Genomic DNA, 12,246 nt, shown 5'->3' on the forward strand with positions numbered 1-12,246 from the left:
ACCTCGGGAAGAGCAGATTGCATGTGCCGAAGCTGGTCCTGTACCTGCGTAACACGAAGAAGAAAAGACTGAATAGCATCTTTCGGCTCAAACTTCATCTGCTGGAGCTGGCCATAAAGTGTGACGGCCCGCATGGTGGAAGGTGCCTCGTACATCTGCTGCAACTTCTGTCATACTTCAGGAGAGGTCCTACAGGAGATAACCGCCGGTAAGACCGCTTTAGAAATACACCGAAGCAACGCCGAGTAAGCACGGGCATCATCCGAGTCCCATGTGAGCACCGCTTCCTCATAGTTGTCCTCATCAAAGTCTTCAGGAAGAGGAAAAGGACGGAGAGGTCGAGCAATAGCTCCACAGACGATGTACCATAACCGCTTCTGCACAAACCAAGCTTTCATGACAACACTCCATGTGAGATAATCAGGTCCATGTAACTTATCATCAGTGGAAGTGCACGGAGGAGCCATATGGAGAGGATAAGAAGAGAAGTAGAGAAGAGATGGAATTTAGAGAGGAAACACAGCCAAAACACAAGCACAGACTACAGAAAAAGAGAGTTCACATGCAATATAACCCAAAATCTGATCAATAGAAGACAAAATCTGCTGCAGAAAGTCAAAAAATCAGTCAAAAACTGCCAAAAACAGCAAAAACGGCCTGAAGGAACAGCCACCCAGCCACGAGAGATGCTGAATCAGCAAAACGCAGGCTGTAAACTGGAGAAAACAGGTAGTAAACTGTCGCCAGCAGCTGCAGATGAAAAACGCAGGTAGCAGAGGGTGCGTAGGCAGCAGAGGGTGCGGAGGCAGCAGGCGATGGCAAAACTGCAAAAAACGCAGGCTGAAAACAGCCCCAAAACAGGTCGCCTGGCTGCGACAGCAGTCATCTGATCAGCAGGGGTACAAAACAGTCCTGAAATCAGCAAGAAAACACAGCAGAAACACAAATCCTGAAAACTGATACCATGTCAGAAGTGGAGCAGCGGTGGAAGCATAAACATGTGCTGAAATAAACTGCTGAAACACAAGACAAAAAGAGAAAAGAAAAGAACACGATACAAATGAGAACTCAGATGTATGCACTGGAAATGGAATCCATATATCTGAACACGAGACAGTCGCATACAACAGTGAGTCACTGGCTGCGTGGGCACTGGCACTGGCTCCTCTCTCCACAGAGTCTGCAGATGGTGAAGATGAAGTGACTGACTGAGGAGGAGCCACTCAGTATAAATAGGCTGAAAAAGTGGGGAGCAATAATGCTGGTCGGACAGCATTAAAGCTGGCCGACTGGTGCATAAAAATGCCCCACTGGCATAAAATGCCACACCAGAAAAATACCTAAAATACCTGATAAAAATGCCCAGCCCAGATCAAGCTCAGACTCACACATGAGCTGACAAATACTCTGCTAACAAAAAGCTACGGTAAAAAGTCTAAAAATCAATCAAAAACTGTCAAAAACAGCAAAAAACGGCCTAATAATTTCAGCGCCCAGCCAAGAGGAGATGCTGAAACATCAAAACACAAGCTGAAACACATGCGCAAGCTGTATGGATGCAAACATCAGCAAAAAACGCACGCAAAACAAGGCGCCTCGCAGGAGCAGCGCCGCCTGATCAGCAAGAGGGAAAACAGTCCTGAAATTAGCAAGAAAACACAACAGAAACACAAAATCCTGAAATCTAATACCGTATGCTCAAGAAATGGAATCCATATACCAAGACATGAGACAGTACAAATAGAATGTGAGTCACCGACTGTGGAGGCACTAGCACCTGCTCCCTCTCTCCAAGAACTATCTAATGATAAATGAATGTGGAGGAGGGAGACTGACAATAAATAGGCCAAATAAATGCCTAAAATATGACTGGTCGGCCAGCATTAAATGCTGGCCAACTGGCTGCAAATAATGCCTAAACCACACTAAACAATGGCAAATAAAATGTGTAAATAATGTTTGAGAGCAGCCTATTGTACCACAAGTACAGACTCAACCATGAGCTGACTAATCTGCTAATAGTTCTATGTTGTATGGTTTATGATTCATTCTCATTGTACCATTGTATTGTATCAAATCACCCATGATCTGAGAGAGAGTGTTAGCAAATATGTCAACTCATATGTGAGTCTGAGCATATATTATGGCTGGGCACATTAGATAAATATTTCAGGCATTTTTATTGTGTAGAATTTTATGCTATTTGGGCATTTATTTCTGCCAATTGGCCAGCATTAAATGCTGGCCAACCTAACATATTTTATGGCATTATTTATGCCTATATAAATTCTGAGGTCCTCCTCCTCAATTAGTTCAGTTCACAGCCTAGAGTTCTCGAGGAGAGAGAAGCCGGTGCGGATGCCCACACAGCCAATGACTCACTGTCGTACGCGACAGTCTCGTGTTTGATATATGGATTCCATTTCTCGAGCATACATCTAAGTTCTCATCTGTATTGTGTTCTTTCTTTCCCTTTCTCTTTTATCTTGTGTTTCAGCAGTTTATTACAGCTTATGTTTACACTTCCATTGCTGCACCACTTTTGATACACCCCCCTGCTAGTGACAGCTAGACTAGACAACTATCATGTCGGGGATAGAGTACCAGTGATGAGCTTGACTCTTCCAACTCTCCCCCTCGAGCTCAAGAAGGGTAGTGTACTCCGAGTAGATGCTTGAAGTGACTAAACTTATCTTTACCTAGTGACTTGGTAAAGATATCAGCTGCTTGATCATCTGTCTTGACATGCAGGAGATCCACCTTCCCTACAAGTACCATCTCTCGTATGAAGTGATAGTGTATCTCTATATGTTTTGTTCTAGAATGATAAACAAGGTTTGTAGCCAGTAGTACACTACTCATATTATCGTAGTACAAGGTCACTAGAGCCTCTATGTGCATATCCAAATCAGCCATCAACTTACAACAACCAAGCAATCTCCCAGGCTACTAATGCAACACCTTTGTCCTCTACCTTAGTACTAGATAGTGCAACTGTCGATTGCTTCTTGCTACTCCAACTAATCATTCCACTACCAAGGCTGAATGCGTAGCCACTAGTAGATCATCTATCATAAGGACATCCTGCCCAATTTGCATCAATATATCCCATGAACTTCAGTTCCTTATCTCTCTCATAAAAAAGTGCATAGTCTACCGTTGCCTTGATATAACGCATGATCCTTCTCACTGCATCCAAATGAGGTTTCCTAGGCTTTTGCATAAACTGATTGATAAGCCCACTTGTATAACTAAGGTCAAGCCTAATGATAGTTAAGTATATCATACCTCCTACCATCTGCCTATAAATGGTAACATTTGCAATTTCAGCTCCAGTGTTTGCATCCAATTTGATATTCTGATCCAATGGATCTCAAGTAGCTTACAATTTGTCATGCCATACTTTTTTAGAATTTCCAATGCATATTGTTTTTGCATCAGCCAAAGGCCATTGGCTGAATTTACCACTTCAATGCCCAAGAAGAACTTCAGCTCACCCAAATCTTTCTTGTCAAATTCAATTTTCAGCATCGCCATCACATCTTGTATTCCAATGTCATCATTGCCTGTAATAATGAGATCATCTACATAGATGACCAACACAACCAAGCCTACATCACTCTTTTTGGTAAATAAACTGTGATTAGTTGTACCAACTGTAAAGCCAAAACTCTACAAGTAACTACTAGCACGTGCATGCCGGGCTCTTGGAGCATGTTTCAACCCATAGCGAGCCTTTTTCAGCTTACGAACATAATCTAGATATTGTGGATGTATATACCCTTCAGGCTGATCCATCAATACCTCTTCTTCTAGGTCACCGTTCAAGAATGCATTCTTCACATCCATTTGCTATAATTTCCAGCCCTTTGCTGCAGCCAAAGCAATTATTGTTCTAATGGTTGCCATCTTAGCAACCAAGCTAAATATTTCCTCACAGTCTAAACCATATTGCTGAGCATAGCCTTTTGCTACCAACCTAACCTTGTATCTTTCAATGCTGCCATCAAACTTGCATTTAACTTTATACACCCATTTACAACCAATAGTCCTTTTACCTTCACCCAATGCAACCAATTCCCAAGTCTGATTTTCAGCCAATGCAAACATTTCCTCATCCATTGCTTTGCAACAGTTCTTATCCAAGACAGCTTCAACAAATGTAACAAGTTCTTTGGTCATGTATGCATAATGACTTGCAAAATATCCATTGTATGTGAATCTATCAACTGAGTATCTCATCCTCTGCGAGTGTCTCAGCTATGGTGCACTACTTGATTCCCCTCTCTCTTTTACGAGGCAGAACATATCTGCTCTAGTTAACACCATGAGTATACACAGATGGAATTCCAAGTTCGCACTATCCAAGCTTTTAGCCGATTCATATCCAAAAGTCATCATGCCAAACACATCATCAACAACTTTTCATTTTCCTTTGCTTCCCATATCATTTCTCCCCCTCATTGACATAGTGTTGTATGTGGATGATGATGCATTACTGTGCAATTTGCCAATCCAAGGAGATACACTCAGAGATACATTGTTTGTAGGCCTAGTCATAGTAGTACTTTGCTGTTGAGCAACAGTAGATCCATGGTCTGCAGACATATCAATAGGGACAACAACAGAGATTATATACCAAGAAGTCATTTCATCAAAGATGACAACTTTGTTGAATAGTGTTTCTTGTGTAAACAGAATATGTCAATGAAAATGTAATCGTGTCTATTCTTGCATTGTTTGAAAGAATACAATTGGTAACCAGCCTTCCTTCTGTGGATGGGTAGTAAATCCCTGATTACAACTTAATTACAACAGCAAAAAATTAATGCAAATCTGAAAATACAAATTTACCTACTCATCTTGGACAATGCACACCCGATTGGCCCCAAAATTGGCACCCCTTTCGGTATTCTTTTAGCTTTATTGAAAAAAAAGTTGATTTACAATGGAATTCTCCCAACCCCTTTTGGTATTTCAACTCCCCTTGCTGTCCAAAGTGACCAACAAGTCTTCAATCTATTTTGCCCCTTGATTTGGGCACTCAATTGGCCTTTACCCACTTCATAGATGATGAAAATGCCCCAAATTCAATGGCCGACTAGTCCTCCACCTGAATTCAGCTGAAATTCACCTTCAGCCTTGTTGAATCCAAATCTTGGAGCTTCCAATTTTTGGCACGCTTCCCAAGGCTATTGCTAAACCCTAATTTCTGCTGTAAATTAGAGTTTACAGTAGAGAAATTTGCAATTTCTCAGCCTCCAAAGGTCCAAATGCTGAGATCTTCGGAGCAAGCCTGTGAAATGGCTGGGAGATGAGAGAGAAAGCTGTAGAGAAAGAAAATTCAGAGTTTAGTCGCGAAGAATGACTGAAAATCAGTCAAATGCAACTACTACCCTGCCACACAACTTGTAGATGCAAAGAACTGAAAAAAATCAATCATTTGTTGTTGTTGCCCTGTCTCAACAGCCTGTATATGCTATCACCTGCTGTTGATTGGTCTTCTCCTACCCCTAGCTGCCTCAGAAGGTCCTCCAATGGCTGCAAATCAGACCAACAGCATCTCCTCCCTCTCTCTTACAAGCTGAATGCACTAAAAATGGCTCTCTCCAGCCTCTAAAAACGTTTTTCAGTCTTGCATGGGCATTTTTAACAAGTGGCAACCTTCCCAAATGGTTTTTCTAGTATTAGCCATAATTAAATATTAATTTTCAGTCTTTAAATACTGAAAATTAATCTAATAATTATTTCGATGTCCTGAAAAATAATCTAACTGGCCAATAATTAACTTGGCTAGGTAACTTTCATTCCCGAGTGTCTCTGAACCATCTTTGACTATCAAATTGGCGTTAGGTACCATTAAACACCACTTCTCCAGTGTCACCGAGACTGACACTTACGGCCAAATGAATGACCTAGGCCAACAACTGACACCAAATACCATCAAGTACCTATGCAGCATAACTTATAGCAACTTTTACCTTTGACATCTCGTGATTTCCTTGGGTCCCAAGCTCCTAAATTTTACTCTAACCCCAATTACAGCTCACATGTGCAATGTTTACTTAACCATGTGATTAAAAATTAATCCACATGTTAAGTGAGGTTTCAAAAATACATGTCCTCATGACAGGTAGCATTTAGCCAATTGGCAGTTCCATTTATGCAAGTCCTAGGTGAAAATCAAGGGGCAATTGGCCAAATTGCTTATTGGTTGTATGTACAACAAGGGACTTTGGATCAGCAAAGGAGATTGTGAAATCTCAATTGTACACTGTCCATTAGCAATCAAAGTTAAAGAAATACCGAAAGGCGTGCCAATTTTGGGGCCAACCGAGTGTCTATTGTATCACTCCAAACATTCGATCTTGCAAGACAACCAAGGATGTATGGGATAAGCTTGCATCATTGTATCAAGTGCACAATGAACCGTGCATTGCTAACGTAAGTAAGCAACTAGAAGACATTCACGTGAAAGGAGGTAACATGGATACCTATCTCACTAGCATGGCCTAAGCTACCAAAATCATATCAAAGTTTTGCTACCACCTTGCAGTTGGTAACTATGGGCGACCAAGTTACGAAGTTACCTACAATTTCAACCATCTTATCTCTCTCCTATTGCAAAAAAAACAAAGCCATCTCAGCCACAATGCTACCATGGAAACCGAACAAGCCTCTTCTACCCACCATCATGGAAAAGATGAAAATCAAATGAAGAATAAGCACGTTAGTCAAAAACAAGCCTTCTATTCATGATGCTTTCTTTTTAATCACTGATGCAGCTTCTACTTAGTATTTTAACAATGGTGCTTCTTAGCACATCACTTCTTCTCGAGAACTATTCTTATCAATTTCTCATGTACTTAGGAGGCATACTTGTGTGCAAACAATGCCTCTTATGCAATTGAAGGTATTGGTAATGTGCAACTTATTACTATTTTTGACACTTCCATGAAATTACAAGATGTCCTTTATGTGCTAGGCATTAAGAAGAATCTTCTTTCCATCTCAATCCTTGCTACTTCAAGCTTTCGTGTTCTCTTTGATGGCCCTCGGTGTGTGGTTTAGGCATTAAGAAGAACCTTCTTTCCATCTCAATCCTTGCTACTTCAAGCTTTCGTGTTCTCTTTGATGGCCCTCGGTGTGTGGTTTATGATGATCAAGTACCTTCTTCCATTGTATTGATTGGCACTCTCACATTAAAACTTTATTGTCTTGATTCTTGTGATCAATAGCATGATAAAATTTCTCTTGACCATGCTCCTTCAGTGGGTGATCCTTTATGGCACATGTTCCTTTAGTGCTACATATTTCAGATTTGCTGATTTTTATTGTATATATTGATAATTTGCTTATTCTTGGGATCTGTACTATCCAAATTGGTGATTTTTATTGTATATATTGATAACTTGCTTATTATTGGGATCAGTGCTATCCAAATTGCAACATAACAACATCATTTCCAGCAACCACCTCCTATCATTTATATTGGTGTCCTTCATCCACCTTTGGCTCCCCAATTTGTCACCACTGAGGGGGGGCATACTTCCATCACCAACAAAGCATTTAGTTGCCCAATCAAACATCATCATTGACAACCCTTTTGTCAATCATTGGCAAACAGCAAAGAGTGGCTTTACTTACCTCAAGGACACCAAGGATTTAAGCCTTTTCTTCAAGGTTGTTTCTTCACTTATGCACAAATTCATGGATTGTGATTAGGCTGGTTATTCAAAAGTCATTTTGACAAATATTTTTATAAAGGCTATTCCTCAATCAGAGGTTCGAGCTATTTGGTTATTTCTATAGATAATATCTTTTAAAACATGATATGTCATTCATTGTATGCTGGTTGCTATATCCATCTAGATGAACTTGTGCAATCATGACCTTATATTTTTGTTTTATTTTCTAGGATTTTGTCATTGTTGATCATCCCGCCCATTTCATGGAGGGGGTAAGAAGCTCTAGCGACTTTGCATGCTTGCACATTTCAGTTTCCAGCTTGATCAGTCAGTTTCTAGATGTGTTTATACTTGCCGAGTAGGATTGAAATGCAGTTTGTGCCACATGGCAGGCTAGCAACAGCTTTTATGCAGGTAGGCCAGGTTTATTTGCACCTGCAGCAGATTAGACAGTCATTTCACTTCATTTTGCAGCTGGTCAGCCGGTTTTGGGTGTGCCCTCACATTCAGCATTGGTCACCTCCACTCTCCTATTCTCAGCGTGCTATTCCAGCTTCTCCCTACCCATTCTGGCAACCTCACTGATGTATATCAGCAGGGTGCAGGAGCTGATCAGTGCAACCTTGTATTCAGTTTTCTTTTTCAGATCAGTGCAGTTCCACTCATTCATTATCTCCGTTCATCTTGTCTCTCTTGCCTTCCCTCTCCATGTTCACAATTCTCTTCCATTGCGCACTCACACACACACACCATCGAAGGCACCCATTGAGAATTGAGATACCTCACCCCAATATGGTATTCCCTATACATCAAAATGTGCAAGTCTCTATATTTGCCTTCAATCCAACAGGGTCACACACTCCCACTACAATTCCAACTATCCTCAATTGTGCTACTCCTGTTTGTGATGTGCATTAAATAGGTGATTGAATCTGTACTGCTTTCAATTTGATAATCTCAAGTCTGCATTTCTTTGTTTGCCAAAGCACGATTAAGAATGATTGTTCACTCACTTGCCATGTTAAAAACACCCCTCATATTTGATGTCATCAGTGATTTCCTAGGTGAGGCCACTGATTGAATGCCACAGCTTGGTCTAGAAACCCACTCAAATCCCACAATCAGTGCAATATGTCTTACTATGTTATTGGTTTAAAAATAAGAAAGCTGCAAAACTGGCAAGTCCACATTACCATACAGCAAGAACATGTAATGCTGTATGGATAGATCTCAAATGACTTATCTAAATGATATACAAGTCCAAAAAAGCTTTTAAAACCATCCCTAAAAAGCACTAACCTGGTTCTTGATAAACGGTGCAGAAAGGCAGTGACAACCTCCCACAAATTCATTCATTTGAAATAGGCCTGTTTTAACATAAGTATTCTCTATGTGTGTGCGAGGCTCAATATCTTCCCTATAGTCAAATGTCAAAAAGCCTCCTTTTGTTGTAACCACCACCTCATTACGTTTGATTCTCCCCTGCTGAATGGCCCTCGTCAAGCATTGACCAACTGCAAGCTCGCTTCGCATATTACGGAAGTTGCTTGCACTTAACAAAATCACCAAAGAATAGTGTCATTAAGAAGGAAGAATTAAATTGTAGGTGATTTCAAGCTTTAATTCACAAAAGCACACATAACCATTGAAAGAAAAAACCCCCAAAAAAAGAGCCTTTAAAAAATTCTGGAAAACAAGACATTTTCTAAGGCCAACCATTTTGTTCAAACGTAACATTTATTGAAAACCCAAACTAAAGCTTACCAATCAATTACATTGATACCAAGACTCAAACTTCTTGTTATAGCTTCTATGTACTCTCTATCTTCTGCATCATTATCACCACCAAGGTAAGTCCCATGTGCAAGGGATGAAACAATAAGATCACCTGTTTCACCTCCAATTTTCAAGGTTCTAAAGTGGCCAGGTCCTATAAAAAATGGGAACTAAATGAGACATCTGAATGAAGACAAACTCGAACAATGATAAAACAAATATATCGGCATGAAAAGAGATACATTGATGAGACTTGCAAATTATCATTCAAGTTGCTTAAAGACAAATCATTTGCAAATACTGCTCTAATAATTCATGCAAAAGCCCAGATATAGTCTAAACATTTCATACTAATCAACTACAAATATTCAAACCCACCACTTTTCAGGAATGTCAAGACTACATGTTATGGAGGCAACTGCATATGAAGCCATGGATTCGACTTTCAAGTTTTATCTAAAACCTATGCAGAGCAGCCTTTATTCTTGACATTTGTTTTCAGAAATGGAACATTATCTGTATCCCACCTCACCAGTGCTTCACAAGGCCATACCACTCAGTTCTGCATCGGGCAATGGATTCATATTTCAAATTTGATCTAAACCCTATGCAAATCAGCCTTAATGCTTGACATTTATTCCCAGAAATGTCCTAGATCAGGGAATTAATTTGCAACCATCTCAATCCTTATGGCACAGAGTCTTTCAATTTTCCATGCCACACCCCCTTAGCCATTGAGTAGATCTACAAATGCACTTGAAAAAATGGCCATGGCCCTTCTATAAGATGCATCTTGCACTAAAGTTTAGCATCTTCATACTGTAAAGCAAGCATAAAGACTTTTCAAGTGCAATAAGCTTGGCCAAGCAAAACCACCTCCTAATTGCCACATTAAGCCCTTGCAATATAGAGTTACTATATGTACAATTATAGGAGTCGAACAATGAGTAAGTCTTATAGTTCAAAAATCATCCTGGAAAAAGATAGTTCTCAGCTCCCAAGTTAAATTAGATAGAGTTCTAAGGTAAAACTGTATTTATACCAAGAGAAATCTGTCACAGTCAAGAAAATTTTGAGAGGGCAAGAATACCCCTTGAAGAACATAAGGATTGGGCTATCAAACGTCAGTAGCATAAAACAAAAAAAGGGATTCTCCATCTAGATTTCACACCTGACAGCTGCAAAAGCAACGATTGGTGCAAGCAGCCAGTCTAACTGCAAATAGCCACTGTGATGCCTGAGGGCTGACCAGATGTCATCGTAATTAAATGATAAGCTCCCATTTATATGTCTGAATGCTAGCTGTTTCTAAACCTGCAGTCCATAGCTAGCACTTCAACCAAGCTGTCTGTCTTCTGATAGGTCCTCAAGGTGTGACTGCACCATGAGCTATGGTTTGAATGCACCTAAACATTCAAGAGAACCAATGCCACATGTAGAACAAAAATCCTCAATTGTAGCTTTAACCACTGTCTGGTCTTTGAAAGACTACCCAGCTAATTATTATGGTAGAAGAAGGAATATATGAGCACATAAATCCACACTAGATAATCAATCACTTTCTTTGAAGCTGACTAATAAAAGGCTGAAAAGCTTCTGGAGGCAAACATCACCGAATGTCAATAGCACGCGTCCATGAACATAGTACTAATCAATGTACTTGTACTTTGTGACATGTGAGCTTCCTCTGGCCTTTCATCCTGTAAGTTTGCAGCAAATGTATAGTCCCAACCAGGGATAGTTAAAAAGAATAACCTTTTACTAGAAAAATAGGATAGCCTGGGAATCCCTAAGCACTGAAATCACTTAAACATGTCAGGATGGGATAACAAAACAAGATGCTTCACAATCCGAAAGGAAATCCTAAGCACTCCAAGAAAACGACTGAAGCTACCTTAAACCAGGTTGACGACTATGATGTTAATAGGGTATTCCAACATGAGACGAATCGGTTCCCCTCAAAAACACTCCCTTATCTAGTGCACTACACTGAGACATGAGAATCTGTTTCCCTCAAGGTCCATCATGTCACTGTATAGCAGCACTGGATGCAGCTGTACTTCGAAGAATGCGCACCATGAGACATAAGAGTTTGTTGTCCCTCAAAATGTCATCGTCTCACTGTACAGCAATTCTAGATGCAGCTGCTTTCTTTTCTAACAATACGCTTAGCGAGAAGCTTAATAGATACCTGCAGGATTCCTCTGTGCGTATGCGGCTGTCCCGGCAGCATCTGCACGACCGGGAATGTAGTTGGTTGAGGACGGAGCTGTTGAAGGTGCGGCCACGGTGGAGAATCCGTGCGGGTGTACGAGCTGGGATGAGGCTCGAAAGGTGTGGAAAATAGCAGGGGAAGTCTGTCGCCATGGTCTTGCTCGAAGGAGGGGTCGCATGGAGGCTATGGCTGCTCTGAACGCTCCTTCTTTTTCGTAATTATGAATGCGCTCTCTCTCTCTCTCGCTGGAATTCGTTAGTTCGGACGTTTAAGCCCTCCATAAACCCCTCGGCTTGAGTTTTTAAAGGCCATAATTATACTTCAGGGTAGAGTTCACATTAACACATTTCTTTGTAGTAACTAAGAATGAGGCTAGAAGGAAGTTGTAAATTTCCTTAATTTCTCTACCTAAGTTACGAGAAACCCTTTTCCCTTTAATGCCAAGATAGATTTATATTATGTAAAGATGTGATCAACTTACTAAGCAATTTGCTCAATACCTTACTAGCATTCCACGTGCGGCCACCTTGTCACGAAGTGGCAAACAAAGTTGCTATATTTCACTCA

General features: G+C 40.5%; 1 protein-coding gene across 2 annotated transcripts in view; it reads right to left on the bottom strand.

The window, feature by feature from the left end:
* LOC148021244 (uncharacterized) overlaps positions 1 to 11,952 on the bottom strand; it is a 30,324-nt gene extending 18,372 nt beyond the window's left edge. The window contains exons 1-3 of one of the 2 annotated variants that reach the window (XM_087699077.1): positions 11,656 to 11,952; positions 9,453 to 9,618; positions 8,988 to 9,240 (exon numbers count right to left, since the gene is read on the bottom strand). In XM_087699077.1, coding sequence (XP_087555203.1) covers positions 8,988 to 9,240; positions 9,453 to 9,618; positions 11,656 to 11,857 — 621 coding nt within the window. In that variant the 5' untranslated portion in view covers positions 11,858 to 11,952. The remainder of the gene's footprint in view (positions 1 to 8,987; positions 9,241 to 9,452; positions 9,619 to 11,655) is intronic. The other variant, XM_087699078.1, reaches the window with a different exon arrangement.
* Between the last annotated feature and the right edge of the window lie 294 nt (positions 11,953 to 12,246).

The sequence above is a fragment of the Lygodium microphyllum genome, chromosome 18, assembly GCF_053477565.2.
Source record: "Lygodium microphyllum isolate KBCC chromosome 18, Lygodium_microphyllum_v1.1.10, whole genome shotgun sequence".
Classification (NCBI taxonomy): domain Eukaryota; kingdom Viridiplantae; phylum Streptophyta; class Polypodiopsida; order Schizaeales; family Lygodiaceae; genus Lygodium; species Lygodium microphyllum.